At 43.7% G+C, this 20,985-nt stretch overlaps 1 protein-coding gene across 5 annotated transcripts in view; it reads left to right on the plus strand.

Annotated features, from left to right (window-relative positions):
• The first annotated feature begins 3,620 nt into the window (after positions 1-3,620).
• The window catches only part of HOS15 (WD-40 repeat family protein), a 59,310-nt gene continuing 41,945 nt past the window's right edge, over positions 3,621-20,985 (plus strand). Inside the window, exons 1-2 of one of the 5 annotated variants that reach the window (XM_087391457.1) lie at positions 3,621-3,861; positions 3,948-4,133. In XM_087391457.1, the coding sequence (XP_087247583.1) occupies positions 4,073-4,133 (61 nt within the window). In that variant the 5' untranslated portion in view covers positions 3,621-3,861; positions 3,948-4,072. The remainder of the gene's footprint in view (positions 3,862-3,947; positions 4,134-20,985) is intronic. The other 4 variants (XM_087391458.1, XM_087391459.1, XM_087391460.1 and 1 more) reach the window with 4 other exon arrangements.

Consider the following 20,985-nt stretch of genomic DNA (forward strand, 5'->3'; position numbering starts at 1 on the left):
CACATGTTTCACATGTTTCAAAATAAATGCAAACCCATTTGCAAAAGAAAACTTTATGTCCCCTACTCCCACTATGTCACATGCATAGTCATTTCCAAGATGCACACAACCTGTCTTTCCACTGTCATAAGTGGAGAACCATTCCCTATGGGGAGTAACATGGAATGAAGCACCAGAATCCAAAATCCAATCCTGGGAATATGCATCATCTGAATTGGTAAGCAACTCTGTAGATAAACTAGACATGAAGAAAACGTCATTGTCACTATCATGTGTGACTGCATTGATCTCCTCGATCTTTACTTTTCCTTTGTCCTCCCTTAGACTCTTCCTTTTGATTTGCACCCTAATTTGCATTCTTTTTCTTTCCTTTTGCTCTCTTTTCAGCTTGTAGCAATCCTTTTTCATATGACCCTTCTTGCCACAGTGGTAACACTCAATGTTCCATGCCCTGGATTTGCTACGAGACTTTCCTCTTTCTTGGGACTTCCCCCTGAACTGTGATCTGCCTCTTTGCACATTTAAGGCTGCATCCTGCTTGTTGCCGTCCATAGACTTCCGTCTAATCTCCTTGGCCAACAAGCTACCCACAACATCATGAAATTTCAGTACTCCACCAAGTGCAGAGTTACTGATAGCTGTACGGAAGGTATTCCATGAGGATGGCAATGAACATAAGAGAAATATTGCCTTAGTCTCCGCATCAAAATTCATCTTTTGGGCCTAAAGCTGGCTGAAAATAATATTGAATTCATTCAAGTGAGAAGCAATGGAGACCCTTTCCTTCATCTGCAGCTCAAAGAACCTCTTCATGAGGTAAAGTTTATTAGAGGCAGTTTCCTTTTTATAAGTGGCACGCAGTTTCTTCAACAAATCTTCCGTAGTCTGCTCATTTACTACTGTGAAATAAACTGACTCTGCAAGATGAAGTCTAATAGTAGATTTTGCTAATGCATCCAACTCATTCCAATCATCCTCAGACATATTTGCAGGCTTAGCTTCAATCCCTACCAAGGGTTTAATCTGCTTCTTTTGAATAAGCACATCCCTTATTTGTTCTTTCCACAAAGAAAAGTTTGTCCCATCAAACTTTTTAATGCAAAAAAACTCCTTTTTAGACATGGAAGAGGATGCCATGATGCAAATGAAGCAAAAATCCCAAATGCTAGTGCCTACAAGAGAGAATCACACCAAATACCAGGTGCACCCAAATGTGTATGCCACAATAGAGTGAAATATCACCAAAACTCATGTGTCAAAGCATCTAACTCATGTGCATATACTATGCATCCATATGAGCAAATTTGGCCCAAAAGAAAATGCCAACTGCAATGGCAATCCAAAATGCCAATAAGTGCCAAATGACTTAAGCATAAACACCATTCACTGGCATATGCATTAATAATATCTCATCGAAGAGAGCATAGCACTATCAGTGCGTCACCTGCAATGTGTCAAAGCTGTCCCTCAGCATAAAATAGCATCCATGTGCAAAGCGTCCATAAAAATAGCATCCCACAAGGCAATTTGGGCCTATTAGCGCATCCAATAAGGACCGCAATGCATCCAAATGGCCTATAAATCATCCACTGCAACCCAATGCACACCACGAATGAGCGCACACTGCTCAAACTGCAACTAGAGTGATATGCATAAGGTATGCTCAAGAAATCATAGTCCCATGGTAATGACCGCTACTAAAAATAGAACCTGAGATGCCTTAAAACATGGGCGCCATTGCATAATGGGACTGAGCAAGAAAATCTGCAAATGTCTCTCTTGTGCTGGAACTCCAAAATCCCAACCGATGAGTGAGAAATGGGAGTCAATACTTATCCACTGCCATGTGGCATAAATCTAAGGTTTCAAAACCTTAGAATGAAAAATGCATAACAGAGAGACGAAATCGAATACACAGAGATCTATAACTCTGAAAATCCTCCACCGAATCGCGTAAGAACTGACAAGTAGGGGTTTTTGGGTGTCTGGAACGCAATGGGACAAACGATTTTGGAAACCGTGGTCTCAATCACTGGGTCTAACACACGGACTGAAAAACGTTTTTGGAAACAGAGCTGTTTGTAAACTCCACTGGAGTGCGAATGATGAGCAATATAGAAGTTTTAGGACCTCCCGAGTCCACCGGAACTGATAGATCTGCAAATGGTTGCTCCAAACTTGAGTTCCAATACCCGGGCAGAAAAACGCAGAAACTGACACAGTGAGTTAGAAATCCAATGAAATGATCCCAGATTCAAGAATGAAGGTGTTTCCAAGCTCCTGAAGTGAAGTGGACACCAAAAGCAAGCAATAGTTGCCTCTACAAGTCAATACGGAGTCTCTGTCATCGAACGGAACAGGGAAAAGCTCTTTTTCTTTGAAAACACTTAAGAGGCTCTCAAAACCACTTCGCAAAACAAAAGTGACTTTTCCAAAGGTTCCTCCAAGGTCTCTACACACTCGGAGGCAAGTAAAGTCACCCACAAAGCTTCCCACAGAGCTTCTCCTTCCTCCCATAGAGTTGCTGAGCTTCAAGCATTCACGCATACTCAGCTAGATCACGCGGGCTCTGATACTAGTTGAGAGTGCTCTCAACGGAAGCAAGAACGGAAGAGGGAGAGAGAGAAATAGAGAGCCACACAAGTTTTGGTGGGTGCAGAACACCCTAATCTTCTTTTTCATTCACTTATATATGTGTTTGAGTATTGTATATAACCGGGGTAAAGGCACAGTGACCTTTAACCCCCACAGCCACGTGAAGGGCCTCATCTTGGAAGGAAGAGTACCCTTCTCTTTAGAAATATAGAGATAGAGATAGAGATAAAGATAGAGAAGAGATAGAGAGAGAGATAGAGAAGCCATCCCATTATGTTACTCACCATTCCCAAAGATTCATGTAAAGATTTTAGGTGTAGCAATAATACTTTGCATATTTCTAATTGAAACTATGTTTTCTTCCGATCCATTTTTGCCATTTTTTTACACAGTTGGAAGCTTTTTTTGTCCTTTGCTCAGACGCTCGAAAGATTTCGCTCGGAAAAGGGTCGTCTTCCGCATGAACTCATTCCAGGTACGAAGAGGGTTTAACCAGTGTGTTGGTGGACTGTGTTGGTGGACTGTGTTGGTGGACTGCACACCAACAGCCCACTAATGGAAGGCTATAAGATGAGAGCTCTCATTGAAATGGTGCTCTAAGAGCACGGACACATGCACAGAGAGAGGGAGGGAAATTCGTGGGTATATCAGATAACAGGCAATCCCTGGCCACATGCGACCACCAAAATTGGATCCGCATTGTAGAAATCGGAGGTGCTAGCATTCAAGTTTTGCCTCGAACTCACCCTAGTGCAAAATGAGGTATGGATGTTGCTCAAAGCCCCCCTCCATTCACCAGTGATAGCCACGGTAGGAGAAGTGGGTGGACTCCAAGGCTGGGTTTGCAACTTTTGGGCAAGTGTCTGCCTAGCTCTCCTTAACCAGTGTGCTAAGCAACTGCCCACTTCTGCAGAATCTGCAGCAGCGACATTGTAGGAGCACATTGCCTGATCTGGAACATTTGATTTTTGGGAGGCGGAGCAGAACAGATCAGGTTATGGGCTAATCGAACTCGCCAAACTAGGTGGCTGTGCCACGTGAGCTGAGTGCCACATCAGCATGTCACGTGAGCTGGGTGGCAAAGGCACTATAAACGGGCTGTGTGTGTATGATACATCGTTGCTGCTTCCCTACACATTTTGCCTCGTCCTTGATTTCTGGTAACCCTAATTCCCTAGCTCTCTTCCCTTTCTTGACTATCTCCCCATACTTTTGCTCTTTATGCCATGGAAATCCTCCACAGCAACCTTCCCCCTTCTTTCAATGGTACAGTTTCTAGCTTCCTTTGATTGTTTCCCAGGAGTTTTGGAGTGAATCGCTCAGTGTGGGTAATCCCCTGGCTTTTTTTGCAGCTTGCCTCTTCATTGTACGGGTGCCCTTTGACAGCCACCGCTGATGTCTCTGCTTGCGACTTCTCGTCCAAGGTCCAGTTGAAATCAGTGGCGCCATTGGCCAGCAGAACTCTGACGGTGCTTTGATGGCCAATCTCACGTCCACCGAGCTCAACTTCATGGTCTTTCGGTATTTGCAGGAGTCCGGTGAGTGTCGGCATTTATCGAATACTTATAAACCAAAATTAGAATAAGAACAAAAACAAAATCAGTCAGTAGATGAGTAGACGTGATTTCCACATGAGACGCTTTGGGATAGCGCAAACTGCTGTCGGGCTAGCTTTGAAGTCGTGGGCTCTTTTCGGAATCCCTTGTCTCAACGTCACTGAAAACAATACCTTTGGTCTGGTTTGTTTGATTGTCTATATGCGATCTATAAAGGAATCTTTAGTCAGGTTTAGTGTAAATGTTTGAACATCTCTTGAACTAAAAGCCCCCACTGCTCTAGCCTAAGCTGTGAGACTTAGATTAGCAATGCGTTTTCGTAGGTTTTCTGTTGGAATCTTCCGTATCATTTGGTACGACACAGAAATGACAACTTTGACATTAGGTCAGATGCTTTGTTGCAAGGGTAAGATGCCAGATACTTTCTGATGCATGAATGGAAGTCTTTGGAAGTTCAACAAAACTACACCAATGCATCTTTCTCGAAACCTCATTTGTATAATCTGCATCAACAAAATGTTATGCACTATCCTGAGCATTACCAATCCTTATCCTTGTCTTGAGTCTGTAAATTTCACAAAATTCTGTTTTTCTGATTCTCGAGACTCACCATAAAGCTAGCTCATTTTGGCTGTAATCCATACATTTGCATTAATGGTATGTGACCAAATGGTTTAACTTCTATGCTCAAAGATGGATATATCACTCTTTCGGACTCTTTGAAGGCCAAAGTTCTCAATCTTCCAACGTTTTAGTTGCCACATTTTTAAAATTTGGGATCCCTATTATTGACACTCCTTACATAGAGACGATCAACCTATTGCCATACCTATTGTTGACACTAGGTTGACAATTTGGATTATCTATTATTGACAGCAGGTTAAGGCATCCATAAACACGTCCTTACATAGACATGATCAAACAATTGCCATAGCTATTGTTTACTATGGCCATGATTTGAGGATACGAATATAGACAACAAAATCAGATAAAAAATGTAGTATGCATGTGTTTAAGACCATCGTAGGAAACATTTAAAAGAGTTATTTGAATGTAAAGTGCTTGACGAATAAGCAATAGATATCTTAGTTGACTTCATAGTAGAGCTAGCGTAAAGACAGATTTTCCAAACCTTGTCGACATTTTGAACGCAATGAATCATGATGTTTGTAAGCTACATAATCGAGAGGTTTTATAGTAATGTTGTTTTTGCTAAATTGAGAATCCATGAGCTTATATTGTTGCATAATGAATGCGGTTTGGCTTGGGAAGGACAATGCCCTATTGTTTGCATTATTACATTTACAGGACAGTGCAATGATATGCCTTGAAATTACCATTGAAATTTTGTTTTGTGACTTATGTGGCATGTATTTCATGTGTCATTTAGATTAGGATTTCAGTCCAGTGAAAATGGCTGAAACGCTCGAAATTTCCTCATTTAGCATTTCCCAAGTTCAAGTTTGCAATAATTGCAGCTTCCACATTTCCAAACTCTAGGCCACGCTTGCCCCCATTGGTGAATCCTAGTTGGGTCGTCTAGAAGAGTAGGACCAGCGAAGTCCTTGCGAAGAGATGGGTGGAACTTCAAAAATAGACTATTAAGCCGTTTGATACCATCCTCCATTACCAAGATGTTGGATGCTTAAAAGATTTGTGTCACAGATGACCTGATCTTTAGTTTGCTGTTTCCCGGCTATGCAGATCATGCATAATCTTAGTACACGGCATTGACAGAGAGGGAAATTGTCTTCCGTTACTTGAAAGGCACCCAAGGCTTTGGTCACAACTCTTTACTTTCAGTGCATGCATTTACAATCAGTGATTCGGCATGATGTTATGGCGATAGAGTGTCACATATTTCTTGGTTAAGCAAAAAGCAGCCTATAGTTGCTACTTTTGGCAATGAAGCTGAGTATAGGGCAGCTTTTACGGCTACGGTGGAATGTATGTGGCTATGGAAACTATCTACATTGACAGTCATAGTTGTGTGCAATCCAATGTTTCATGCACGTACCAAGTACGTTAAGGTTCATTACATTATGTCAGAGAGAGACTGTCAGCAAGGGATATTCACTTGTGCAATGTGTGGCAGATATCTTCACCAAAGCACTTTTGTGGTCCAAGATTAAACACTTTTTGCAGCTACATGTAATTTTATTTTGTAGATGATACTGCCATCCTTGTACGTCCATAGATTGCTACATCCGTTTGGATGAACATTGTGCAATCCTTGGCATTAGTTCTAGGTATCTATGACATGTCTACAAAGTACTTCATCACATACCATGGGAGAGTCTGTTAGATTTTGGTATGGCATTGTAGGCTGGTTCTAATGATTTAGGCTCGTTCTAGTGACTTTGGGACATTTAGTCCACTTGGGACGTCCTAAGCCTAATCCTTGGGCTATTATTTTATTATACTTTCATTTCAGTCAGTACATAAATACATGTATGGTGAGTTACTGCACCTATTATACACCTTGTGTCCAACTTCTTCGAGTTGATCACCTAGAATCTTCACCTTCACTAGGAAGTCCTGCGCTGACTCTCCTTCCTCTATCTTCAAGTTGGACAATTTCCTTGCCAAATGGATGTGAGATATCACCAAATCTGCAATCGTCTCGATGATCATGGAAATGCAATCGTTGCATTTCTCAAGTTCCACCCTTTCACCTTATTTGGGTCTATTGGAATTATGATCTTCCCCTAGACGTCTAGCACATCAATAGGTTTCGGCTCCATGCCTTCCGTCATCTCCCAAATCTCCCCGGCCACTAGATGGCTACAACCTTCACTTTCCAGATGGGATAGCTTGTTCCATCTAGCTTCCTAGACTCTTTGAAGTTCAAAATGAATGGGTTGGATCCCATAGCTCGGTGTAGATGACTTGAAGTCTACTTACTTATTCTGCACCCCTAAATGTGAGACTGACTTCCTCCTTGGCAAGGACTCTACCCTTTAGTTTGAAGAAGGTTCTTGGTCTTTTGATCTTCTGGGCTTTGTGTCATGGGCAAGGTTATCTTTGGATGATAACCTTTGGCTTTGATACCATGTTAGAAAAGTAAAGGTATGTTACTTGCTACACTACTCTGCAACGGAAGATTTGCCTTAAGATCACAAGATACAAATGCAGAACACAACTCAAACAAATGTGCTTCACTTAAATGTAATAGGGCAATTTAGATTTGAAAGAGTACTCAGATGTATAGCCAAAAGTACAAAAAACTTCACAGCATATGTACCAATGCCTATATAAACAATCCTTGAGGTAAGGTAAGATATTGTACACCCCATCATACCCACCGAGGGAAGGACTCAGGGCTCCTCAAGGGTTGTACTAGCCAGGAGAGGTCCTTAGGAAGAGAGTGTAGGATTGATTGAGAGAGAGAGAGTGCAGGTAGCAAAGCGTTGCATAAGTCTTAGCTGTCACGTCAAAGTTGGGTAATGAAAAAGGAGTACAAGGTACAAGTACCTAGACCTAGGACTAAGTGTCCTAGGTGTCACATTGGACTAAGTGTCCTAGGTGGCCTAAAAGGCACTAACACTACAAGTGCCTATATTTATGCCTACAAGGCACATACCATGGTTTATAGGGCATCACTAGAACCACCAGGAGATGGCCTACAAACCCCCCTCCATGGGATGGGCTGAAGTACTCTGGAAACGTCTCAAAATACCTAGGAAGAATCCTTCTATTACGAAGTGTTTCAGCTAGCTCAGACGAAGACACTTCTTCTGGAAGTGGTTTGTTGGATGGTATTTTCTGGTCATGGTGGCACATGTTCATCCAAAAGGATATAGCCACCTATGATCATGTAACAAAGGGAACCAAATGTAAAGCCTATCGAAAGACTTCGAGCTTGGGACGAGGAAGTGCCTGTGTAAACATATCTGCTATGTTGTCCTCTATGGGAAGATAGGACAACTCTATGTCTCCTGCTGACAACCGCTCCTGAACATAATGATAATGAACTTCAATATGCTTGGTATGCGCATGAAACACTGGGTTACGCGCAATGGCCAAAGCACTCTGGCTGTCAGTGTAGACAATAGTGGAGGATGTTTGGCGAATACCAAGATTTGTAAGTAACTGTCGAAGCCAAACACACTCTACTGTAGCGGTGAAAGCTGCCCTGTACTCAGCCTCACAGCTAGATGTGGCAACTGTTGGTTGCTTCTTGCTGAGCCAAGAGATACATGAGTTGCCAAGCAAAAAACAATTGCCAGTATGTGACACTCTGGTGTCAGAACATCCTGCCCACTCACTATCTGTGTAAGCATGCATGGTAAGTGAACCCTGATCACCATAGAAGAGGGCTAAGTCGTGAGTGCCTTTGAGATATCTGAAGACTCTCTTTACTGCCTGCCAATGTTGTGAACTGGGTATGTGCATGAATCTGCTGAGCTGAGATACTGCATACTGTAAGTCAGGTCTGGTGTGACATAAATAAATAAGGCATCCAACAGCCTACTGATAAAGAGTGATATCACATGGTGGGCTCCCATCATGAGCTGAGAATTTGAAGCCAGGGTCCACTGGAGTAGAGATTGGCTTGCAATCCTCAAACTGAAAACGATCAAGGAGCTGTCCAATATACTTGGACTGAGACATCATGATACCCCCCTCAACATGAGCAAACTGAATGCCAAAATAATAATGGAGCTGTCCCATGTGTGACATGTAAAAAATCTGCTGCAAATCAGCCTTGAAAGCTGCAATTTGCTGAGTTTTGGGCCCGTGATGAGCATATCATCCACATATAAAATCAGCACTAAAAAATCAGATCCACTCTCACGGACATAAAGAGTGGGTTCTGTGGCACTATTCTGAAAACCAAGGGATAGTAAGTGTGCATGAATTTTGGCATACCATGCCCTGGGTGCCTGCTTCAAACCATAAAGTTTCTGTGTTGAGGGTGACAAGCTTGCATCCTGATTCATTCTCAACCATATTCAGCCACCTCTGAAAGCATAAGAAAACTCAGATTTGGCTTTTAAAGGATATACCCAGCAATATCTTGTGAAATCATCAATGAGTCATAAAATATTTGTATCCCCCAATGGCATTTGTCCTCATGGGGCCACATACATCACTGTGTACTAGCTGCAATTTCCTTTGTGAGAGTTTTGGACAATTCTTTTGAAAAGGAAACCGATGCATCTTACCCAAAAGACAACCCTCACACACATGTTTGGAAATTGTGTGAGTTTGAGGTACATCATTTGCCATTTGCTGTGAATGTAGCTTTGCAAGAGCTCTATAATTGAGATGACCCATTCTCTCATGCCAAAGATGAGTTTCAGCAAGCTGTGAATCTGAAATAGCAAATGCTTCAATAGAAAGTGCAGCTGAGTGATGACCAAGGTGATAAAGCCCTTTTTGCAAAGTGCGAGTGAGAACTATGGCATTGTCATCATGAAGATCATAAACTAGGCATCTGAAAAAATAACTCTGAAACCTGAAGTGGCAATTGCTGAAATTGAAATCAAGTTGACTTCAATTCCAGGCACAAAAAGAACATTTGTTAGAGTAACAGGATGGCTTGAAATGGATGTGAGCTGCACATCTCCAATTCCTTTTACAGCATATGAAGCACATGTGACAGTCCCCCCTCGAGGTGCATCAGCTAAAGAATGAAACAACTGTTTGCAAGATGTAACATGCTTGGAAGCACCACTATCAAAGTACCAAAAATGAGCATCATTAGCAGCAAAGAATGCATCAGCTTTGGAGGGATCAAATGAGCAATGGACAGCCCGTGCCCAATCATCCTGAAGAGCATGTGCATGTGAAGCATCTTCCGGCTCATGGGATTCAATAGCATGAGAGGCATTAATTGTCAATCCTGCTTTCTTTTTCTCCGAAGCAATGCGCTTCCTGCATTCTGAAATGTCATGTCTAGGCTTGCGACAATAGTTGCATCTTTTCTTCTTTGACTTATCTGCTGTATTTTTAGATGCATGGGAGGAATTGCAGCTTCTATGTGCAGATTTTGGCTTGCCCATAGGCTTGGAAGCCTTGCCTCTTCCTCTCTGCTGTGAAGCAAATGCATGATCAGGAATAATGGCTTGTCTATTAGCTCTACTTTGCTCTTCCTGCAAAAGCAAAGTAACTAGCTGATCAAAAGAATAGTGGTCTGGATTACCCATGGCCACTAATCGAAGGGTTATAGCAAACCCTTGATATGTATCTGGCAGTCCATTCAATGTGGTACTGACAAGCTGTGAATTTGGCACCACCTCATCAATGTTGGCAAGTTGTTTCATGAGGTCCTTGACCTTTGTCATGTATGCATCCATAGATATTAGAGTCACCTTCATTCATGCTGACTTCCTGTAAATGCCTTCTCAGATATGCAACACGTGTTTCATTGCGAATCTGATAGAGAGAAGCCAATTTATCCCAAGCATCCTTTGCTGTCCTGCAAGACCGGATGTGTGGAATAATGATTCTCTTGCATGATAAAGCAATACATGAGTGTGCATTTGCATCTCTTGCATCCCATCTTGTCTGTTCATGAGTTGGAAGAGTAGTAGCAGGAGTGTTAGAAGATGAGGCATCAGGAGGAGTACCCCCTGCAGAGGGACCAGCAATAGAGGCAACCACTGTAGCATTGGCTGGCCTCAGATCAACCCCAAAAATAATATTCCACAAATGCTTTGCAACAAGAATATGTTTCATGAGATAAGACCACATCGGATAGTTGGTGCCATCCAACTTATCATCTTCACGAAGAACGCCAAATAGATCTTGATTGTTTCCAGCCATAGCAAATGGGATACCTTGAAAGAGACCTGAAAACCCAAAAGCCTCAAGGCTATCACTGCAAAAAGCTGGCTGTCCAAAAATGACAGCAAATATCTGCAAATTTCCGACCCAAATCAAAGGGCAAATGCAGATCTGACCCAAATGTGACTGTGGCAGGCAATGTTCACTGCAAAAACAGCAAATCTGGCAAAAGCCCCAAATTTATTGAGGGCAAATAGGCCAAAAAGTATAGCCTCAAGGCTTGAAAGTGCAAAAATATGAGTTACTGTCCCAAACACCAGTTGAAATTGAGCTTATAACACAAGCCCCAAATTTTGTTGACCTGAGTGATGATGTGGCACAATGTGACAGTCCTGAACCTGAAATTAACTGAAAACTTCAATTTTTGGAAGGATTTCAGTTGTGAACCTTGTCAAAAGTATTGTATTGACAGGTTGAAGGTCCAGATGTCAAAAGCCCTAAATTTTTCTGTTGGAAATTAGGGTTTGACAGTAAAAACTGTCAAAAAATAGTAAAATACTGCAAGAAATTTAACACGTGCCAAATGCTGTACCAAATCTTGGAGTAAACACAACTATACGGATGCCAGTACGGTAACATGTACTATGCCTGTACGGAGGCTGTACGATGCCTGTACGGAACAGGTGCTGAGCACAGTACGGAGTAGGTACGGGGTAAGTACGATGTACGGAGCAAGTACGACGAAAGTACGATATACGGATCAGGTACGACGTGCGACGTAGGTGCAGTGTACGGAACACAGGTACAGAGCTATATGACGGCACATGTACGGACCTGTAAGCCTGTATGGCGATGTACGTCCTGTGTGCAGGCTGTGTGTACGGGTGTCCGTACAGTCGTATGGACTGTTCGGATGAAGAAGTAGATGCAAATCCGGAGGCAAGATATAGGTCCAACGAGTTTGTACGGCGAATAGGTTGAAGCAGTGACGACCAGCAGAGGAGCAAACTCCCAATGAGCAATGGAGGACTCGGGAAGCTGAGGAGAGCTGGAAGACAAGTGTAGACCCCTGCTCTGATACCACTGTAGGATCGATTGAGAGAGAGAGAGAGTGCAGGTAGCAAAGCATTGCACAAGTCTTAGCCGTCACGTCAAACTTGGATAATGAAATAGGAGTACAAGGTACAAGTACCTAGACCTAGGACTAAGTGTCCTAGGTGTCACATAGGACTAAGTGTCCTATGTGGCCTAAAAGGCACTAACACTACAAGTGCCTATATTTATGCCTACAAGGCACATACCATGGTTTATAGGGCATCACTAGAACCACCAAGAGATGGCCGACAGAGAGTGGGATAATGGCTATCCTTCGCATGTACACTCATAGGGCCTTCATGGCACTTTTGTTCCCTGTCTTTGCATGTGTAGAAAGGGGTAGGGCAGATTTGGAGGAAGGGGAATAGAATAGCGGAAGGGAGAGAGATATGGGGGAGAAGAGAGGAGAAGGGGGAGGAGAGAGAAAGAGAGAAGGATGAGGGGGGGAGAGAGAGAGAGAGAGAGAGAGAGAGAGAGAGAGAGAGAGCAGGGAGGATAGACTGTGAGAGAGCATAGGCAGCAGGTAGCAGGAAGGAGTTGGGAGAGTAGATAGGATTAGATGTCACATCAAAAGTGTTGGATGGGGACTTATATAGTCCCTCCACATTTTCCACCTAAAAGGCCTCTAAATTGGCCCTCCCCCCCCCCCTTCATTATAGCCATCCCTTCCCATATAATTTTGCCATCCCTTCATTACAGCCATCCCTTCCCATATAATTTTGCCCTCAATCACATCGTGGCTGTGTAGAAGATAGGGGTGGTCTTGAACAATGCTTTTTGGCTGCCATGAATTCTCATCCTCAGGGAGTCCCCGCCCTGTGATGAGATACTCTATGTAGACCTTGTTTCGGAGTACATGAATTTGAAACCCATGATGCACTCTTGGACATAGAGGATGTGACCTTCCTCATCCATAGCATAGTTACCAGCCGAAACGGAAGAAACGGAAGAAACGGAGTTTTCGGCCCCCGCCAAAACGGAAACGGAAGAAATGGCAATATGATACAATTTATGTATAAAAATTTATTTTTTATACATGCAACATAATATAATTATCAATAGAGTGCAAATCATACATAATACAATTATCTATACTTGAAGCTTCAAGCATCAATGCATCATTCATGCCTCTATGATTCTAAATTCTTGAATGATGCTTCAATAATCTGAAATCAACATGTATCATGACTAACAAGTTTGGCATTACAAGAATCTGAAATTTAGAAGTTTGAAGTACTTTATACTTAGCATACAAGTTGAAACTTGAAACTTGAAAGCATCCAATGTCCAGACTCCATAGATGGTTATGATTCATGATCCACAAATTTCGTGATCATGACTCATGAGTCATGTAAGACTCAAAATAAAAGCACCCATGGATGATATAAAAAAAAGCAGTTGCCACCTGGCACCAAGGTCCAAAGTATACTCAGTAGTAAGTACTGTATCTACTATCATAAAAAAAGAAATAACGTAGTGTAGGAATCGAGATGCATCATGTTGCAGCCTGCAGGCTGCATGCGTGATGCATTTGAAGTGTCATGACTAGGAGTGGGCTAGCACTGTAGTGTGTACAGTCGTAGTCAAGTGACAAGGACCAAGGCACATCACTATTGATCATCTGCATCATCCATGGACTCCTCGTCATCATCATCCTTTGCCTCCTCAGATGAGCTTGAGGCATCTGTGTCACTGTCTGAAGAAGAATCATCAACATCAGCATCAGGACCATCGGGTGCAACTGAAGTACTAGCACCATCTCTAGATGGTTGAGTGTATGATCGTGTGTGGTGTGCCGGTGCTGACAGCTCCTCATACAACATGGTGTATATGTCCAGCTCCTCCCGTGGGAGCCAGGCGGCGAAATCGCGATTTTGGGGGTCTAGGGAAAAAACAAGTTTCAAGAAACGGCGTTTCCGTTTCCTGCCACGAAATGGCCGTTTCGTGCAACTATGATCCATAGGTGGTAGCTCAGAAAGAACTTGGACATGCTGTCCTACATGCGGCTTCAGCAAGGACAGGTGGAAAACATTATGAATCTTGGAGGTACTGGGAAGCTTCAACTCTTATGCCACCTCTTCAACTTTGCGGATGATCTTGTAGGGACCGTAATACGTGTGAGCAAGCTTCGTGTTGGTGTTAGCTTTGAGCGAGGCATAACAGTTCTTATGGAGGCGTAAATGCACATAATCTCCTTCTTCAAAAGATAAATACCTCCTGCGTTCATCCGCATACTTCTTCTGTTTGGCTTGGGCATCCTGCATGTTCTTCTGAGCCAATTGCAGAAGGGCATTCATTCTTTCCGAGTCACTTCTTGCTTGCTGATTTTTCACAGCCATGTCTGAAATAAAAGGCAGCATCCTTAAGGTCTCATGCCAATGGAAAGGTGTTTAGTACTGTTGTAACAAAATTCAGCAAGAGCCAACCAGGATTTCTGTGTATTATGACAAAAGTGCCTAAAGACCCCATTATCAAGGCTAGCTCATGCTATGATCTTGGAGTCATAACAACCTTTGTTGGCAGATCACATTCAAGACCTTATGAATTCAGCTTCAGTAGCTAGTCTTGTGCCGTTACAAGATCCATCTACAGTACTATCCTTGCATGCAGGACGTGTTGAAAGAAAGAAAACTGAATTTTCAAAATCAGAAAAGAAAGAGTACCCCAAGGTTGAAAAGAAAGGGTTTCAGCCTCAGAAGCCGAGGGGTACTCAGTTTTCAAAGGCTTATAAGGGCAAATCTCCATTCACCCTTGAACAGATAGCTGAATTCCGTAGAGATGGGAAATGCTTCAAGTGCGGCAAAGAGGGGCATGTGGCTGCCCAGTGCTCAGAAAAGCCTTAAGAGGCAGAGAAGCCACGAGGACCGCAAAAGCCAATGGTAGGAGGAATTCCTGACATACTGGGTTATGTTTCAAACCCAGATGAACGAGAATTGCTGCTATCATGGGGCAAAGTCAGAGACCAGCAAGCGCTAATTTTATTTGATCCAGGGGCTACTGATAATTTCATATCAGAGGACCTAGCCCTGAGGTTGGGAATAAAGACAGAGGAGTTGGGCAGGGCTTTGGATGCCGATCAGATGTTATGTGGGAATCTTGTGCCAGTCACTCCCTTGATAGGGAAGCTCCGTCTTCATGTACAGAGTTATGTGGATCAGGAAGACTTCTTCATTTCTCCACTGAAACATCATGATGTAGTCTTGGATATGCCTTGGTTTCATCGCAAGGAGTGAAGTTGACTCTTCTTGAAAGAGTGCTGGAGTTTGTGCATAGGGGGAAAAATCAGCGTTTAGTTGCCAGGAATAAAGGGGAGACTATTCCCATTGTATCTGATGTTACATGTGGTAAAGCAATAAAGTTTGCAATTTTTGCGTACATGGTTTTTGTAAAAGAAAAAGAGAATGATATGCATGCTGAAATGAATGATGTAGACAAAGATAAGTTTCAGTTTCTTGTAAACTTTAAAGATTGCTTTTCCGATGCTTTGCCAGGGGAGTTACCCCTAGAGAGACCAGAAGATCATCAGATAGAGTTAATGCCTGGTAGTGAGCCACCAAACAGACCACCTTATAGAGTCAGTGTGACTTAGAGAGAGGAGATTATGGCTCAGGTACGGGACTTGCTGTCCAAAGGGTTGATTCAGCCGAGCTCGTCTCCTTTTTGTTCCCCTGTACTACTAGTACAGAAGAAAGATGGTTCATTCCATATGTGCGTCGATTATCGCGCACTGAACAAAATGACCATCAAGAATAGATTCCCTATTCCGCGCATTGATGATGTGCTGGATCAGTTAAATGGAGCTTCAGTTTTCAGCAGGATAGAGACTTAAAGAGTGGCTATCACCAAGTGAGGATACAGCCTCAGGATGTGCACAAGACAGCATTCCGCACTACATTCGGGTTGTATGAATATTCAGTGATGCCTTTTGGATTGACAAATGCTCCAGCCACATTCAATAGAATGATGGATCGCATCTTCCGAAAGTACACGCATTTCACGGGTACTTTCTTTGATGATATCCTAGTCTTTTCAAAGACAGAGGAAGAGCACAGGGAACATCTTGCTATAGTGTTTCAAGAGCTGAGAAATCATCAGCTCTATGCAAACAGCAAGAAAAGTGAATTCTTCTTGGAAGAAATCCATTATCTAGGGCATATAATATCCAAGAATGGGATACAGATGGATCCAGCAAAGATCCGTGCCACTCAGGAATGGCTAGAGCTGAAAACTGTGCATGAAGTTCGAAGTTTCCTAGGCCTGTGTTCTTACTAGAAGGTTTATCAGGCATTTTGCCGATATCGCAGCTCCATTACATGACCTTACTAAGAAAAATGCAGCCTTCATATGGGGAATATCATAGAAGAAAGCATTCAATACACTCAAGGAGAAGTTGACTATAGAGCCTATTCTTGTAGTCCCGGATCTTTATCAACCTTTTGATGTTGATTGCGATGCTTGTGGAGAGTGTGTTGGGGCTGCATTACATTAGAATGGACATGTAGTAGCCTACGAGAGCCGAAGATTGCGTGATACAAAAAGATATCTGGGAATCTATGAGAAAGAGTTATTGGCTGTAATTCATGCCATCCATACATGGAAGCACTATCTTTTGGGTGCAGATTTTACTGTTAAAACAGATCACCAAAGTCTGAGATACTTTTTGACTCAAACCAAGCTTTCCGAGAAGCATATGAAATGGGCAAACATGCTGTCAATGTATCATTTTCAGATTGTCCATACCCCAGGAATTCGGAACAGAGTGGCAGATGCCTTATCTCGAAGACCCCAGGTCAATAATGTGACTATTGCTTATCATCAGGACCTAGAAGGCATGAGGGAGCAATATGCTAGTGATGCAGATTTTGGTGAGATTTTACAGCAAATGCAAGAGGGGCAATCCACCAGTCACTATTCCCTGAAAGATGGGTATCTAATGAAAGATGATTGCCTATGCATCACCTAGGAGATGAGGAAAAAGATTTTGGAGGAATGCCTTCTTTCTCTCCCACTCCTATGCTCCCCCTAAACCCTTTGTTCCTCCTATGCTGGACATAGAGGGATTACAGCAACAACTTTAGCATTAGAGAGGTATTTCTTTTGGCCAGGGATGCGGAAAGATATACATCGGTTTGTTACTGAATGCCTTACGTGTCAGAAAGTAAAGTATGACAGACGGAAGGCACCTGGCCTACTTATGCCTCTTCCCGTGCCTCAGGCACCATGGGAAAGTATTACAATGGACTTTATTTTTGATTTGCCATGTCAGGGAATGATGGGATTTGGACTATCATTGATAGATTCAGTAAGCAAGCTCATTTCATTCCGGTTCGCAAAACCATAAAGGCAGATCATAGGGCTAAGCTTTTCATGGCACAGATCTTTAAGCATCATGGTATGCCTAAGTCCATTATTAGTGATCGAGATCCCAGAATGACCAGTCTATTCTGGAGAGCTTTATTTGATAACATGGGGACGAATTTGAATTTTTCTTCTTCTTTCCATCCCCATACAAATGGTCAAAGTGAAGTAGCAAATTCTACAGCATTAGATATGCTGAAATGCTACGTGGGTGACCAAGGTTCAGACTGGGAAAAAATACCTACCACTGGTAGAGTTTGCTTACAATAATACAGTACATAGCTCTACAGGGAAAGCCCCCTTTGAGGTCATTTACGGGAAGGTGATTTTGCCACCTATATTGAGGGCCAAAGATGAAATATTTGCAGCTGATCAGTCTGTGAGAGACCTCTAGACAGCTTACAGCCAAGTCCGGACAGCAATTGAAAGGTCTCAAGAGAAACATAAAAGAGCTGCAGATAAGCATAGGAGATAGTTAGATCTCAAGGGGATTGGGTACTTTTGAAGTTTGAAAAAGCTAGGCTTCGAAAGTGTATGCAAAGTTATCTCCCAGATACTATGGCCCTTTCAGGGTTACATAAAGAATAAATGAGGTTGCATACAGGTTAGCATTGCCAGAGCATTGGAGGATTCACAATGCATTCCATGTGAGTCTTCTAAAGAAATTCCAGGGGCCAGAGCCTACAGAACCAGTATCAGAGGATCCACCAGAAGTGGATGAGCTGGAGGAGGTCCTTCAGCCAGAGCAAATTGTGCACCATACTGTACGTAAAGGCCCTCAGGGCAAGGAGTTTTACAGGTATCTTGTAAATGTAATGAAGGTGGGAAAAAGATGGATTTTAAGGGGGAAATAGATGGGAGAATAGTAGGGGAAATGTGGGAACTGTGGGGGACTATATAAGTCAACCCAAAAGGATTGTAAGGGACTTTTTTGATGTGACATCTAATCCTATCTACTCTCCCTCCTCCTTCCTGCTACCTGCTGCCTACGCTCACACTCTCTCTCTCCCTCTCTCTATCTCTCTATCCCCTCATTCTTCTCTCTCCTCCTCTCTCCTTCCCCTTCTTCTCCCTTCCTTCTGCTATTCTCTCCCCATCTCCAAATCTGCCCCTTGCCCCTTCACTACATTGGTATCAGAGCCCCGACTCTGGCACCTTTGCTTCCCCTTCACCCCTTCACTCCGAATCTCAGTACCTGTTATACCAACTGTAAGCCAACACTCAGGGCTTTTGGAATGAACGGCGTTCTCAAACAAAGTCTCCACGAAGCAGACGGACGGTCGTACAGCTCCAATTCAACTGTGGGACAGATGACGAGCAAGTCGCCGTACGAGGGCTACCCTATATGGCAAAATGTCTAGTGCTGATCGTCGGCCTACGTCCGATCGCCAACAAGAATAACGCAACAGTCTTGCTATCATTTCCGTCACCGTCGACCTCCGTTACCGTCACCCGTCCATCCTCTCTGCCCGTCACCATCGACCTCCGTTACCGTCACCGTCCATCCTATTTGACAATCTGATCCCGTGCGTCTCCCGACTGCTGCGCCTCTCCGTCCATGCGCGCCATCTCTACGCCACCATCCGCGCCCGTGCGCTGCCTACCCTGCAAACCTTAGCCTCTAAGGTTGCTGGGAACTACAGTGGACTAGTGGATGGGTTGGTTGGTTAGGTTAGTTTAGGTCTGGTTAGGTCTCGCTAGTTAGTGGATTGGGTTACTTTGGCTAGGTTTAGTTAGGTTAGTGATTGGGTAAGGTTAGGTTTAGTCAGTTTGGCTTAGTACTAACTAAGGTTAAAGGTTGGCTTAGGTTGGTCTAAGACAGTGTCCTAACTGTCCTAAAGGTCTAGGCTAGAACTGCACTAACTACCCTAGGTGTCTTAGTTGTCCTAAGCTTCCAAAAAAAAAAAAAAAAACCTCTTTTAGGGTACTCCTACAGCCTTATTCTGGGCCTTTCTTAGCCACCTTCGTGGCTCATTTTGAGTCCCGTTTCCAGCCTCTTCACCAAGCTTTCTTCGAACCTCTTCAACGACTGCTACTGACACCTCTCCAGCCTCTACATCGAGCCTTCGACACTTGGCACATTTTCCTCGTGTCACGCATGGCACCCAGGCGTGCACCCCGGTCGGATGAGTCATCTCAGCATGGTGACGATGTTGCTCAGCAGGAGCAGATGCCGGTCATAGAGGGTGCATCTCCTTCACAGCCAGTTTCTGCTATGCCTACCGACACACAGTTTCTAGATGCATTGGCCTCGATGCTTCAGGGGGCTTTTCAGCAGATGGGTCAGCAGTTGGGGCAACAGCTCACCACTGCTATGGCTATGCACGATACAGCTATCACCCAGATGGGTAAGAACATTGGGCGACAGATCACTACCGCCATCAGTATGCACGATCAGGGTAAGCAACCCGCACCCCAGCACGGGGATCAGTCGGATAGCCAGGGTGATTTTCCTGACCTACACAGGGGATTTATGGCTGATGGCCGTCGCACTTATGATGTTGGTTCTATGCATGCACCCCAGCATGGGGATTATGTTGATTCTGGTGATGCCTTGCCCGTGCCGCCGAGCACTTCTCTTATTGATTCCAGGCCTCCATTTGGCTCGCATATTTCATTGGCTGAGCCGTCCATTTTGGGCCGGCCCATTTGCACATTTTTGCCAACGGCGAGCATGCCTGGATTGGGTGTTGGGTTTTAGGGCAGTTGGGAGAGGGGCCAGTCCTCTTCTCAACCTTTTTCTATGCCACCCACCCACCGAGATGTTTATGGCAGGCAGACTCAGCAGGGATTGCATGCTTCGATGACACCTCCTGTTAATACATTTAGTCAGACTCAGCCTGCGTATCAGGGAGGTAATGCTTTCAGTCAGACGCACTTTATGCATCAAAGGAAGGGTTCTCCTAACCAACATGATGCTGGAAGTGGGCAGCATGCAAACATGGATGATATGCTTTCAGATGCCTTACGTTCATATAGGGCTTTGCCTGAGGATGTTCGTAATGAGATGCCCTTTTCACAGTATGTGAGCTTCAAGCGTGAGTATGCTGGTAGTCACTATAGGATTAACGCAGCCAAAGATGTGAAAGATAAAATCTCTGTGCATAAGTTTAACGGTGACACTCGCACTCCCAATGAGTTGGAGGAGTGGCTCACGAAGCTTGAAGATTATTTCCGCTTCTACCCTAAGAATGATGAGGAGAGGATCATTTTTGCTGGCATGCATTTACAGGATTATGCACATACATGGTGGCGTTACATGCGAGTCACCTCAAAAGCCTACCACCTGGAAATAGTTCAAGGAGCTTATGGTCACGACCTTCGTCTCGGCCCTGATCCTTGAACAGTACCTTGCTGAATTCTATGCACTGTCACAAACAGGTACGGTCCAGGAGTACTTGCAGCGTTTTTGGAGACTTTCTTTGTTTGTACAGGATATTTCTGAGAAAGGGAAGTTGCTGCGTTTTATACAAGGCTTAGATCCCTCTCTAGCTGCTGATGTGAGAGCTCACAATCCTCTAACCATTGAGCGAGCAGCCCAGCTTGCTGAGGTGTTTGAGCCAAAATATGCTGGCAAGTACAAGCATGTGTCACATAGCTTCTATGGTACTGCTTATGATGCTGACAGGAAGACAAATTCTGCTGATTG

This window comes from Dipteris shenzhenensis, chromosome 20 (assembly GCF_047967505.1).
Source record: "Dipteris shenzhenensis isolate YYH24624 ecotype China chromosome 20, Dip_SZ_1.0, whole genome shotgun sequence".
Taxonomy (NCBI): Eukaryota; Viridiplantae; Streptophyta; class Polypodiopsida; order Gleicheniales; family Dipteridaceae; genus Dipteris; species Dipteris shenzhenensis.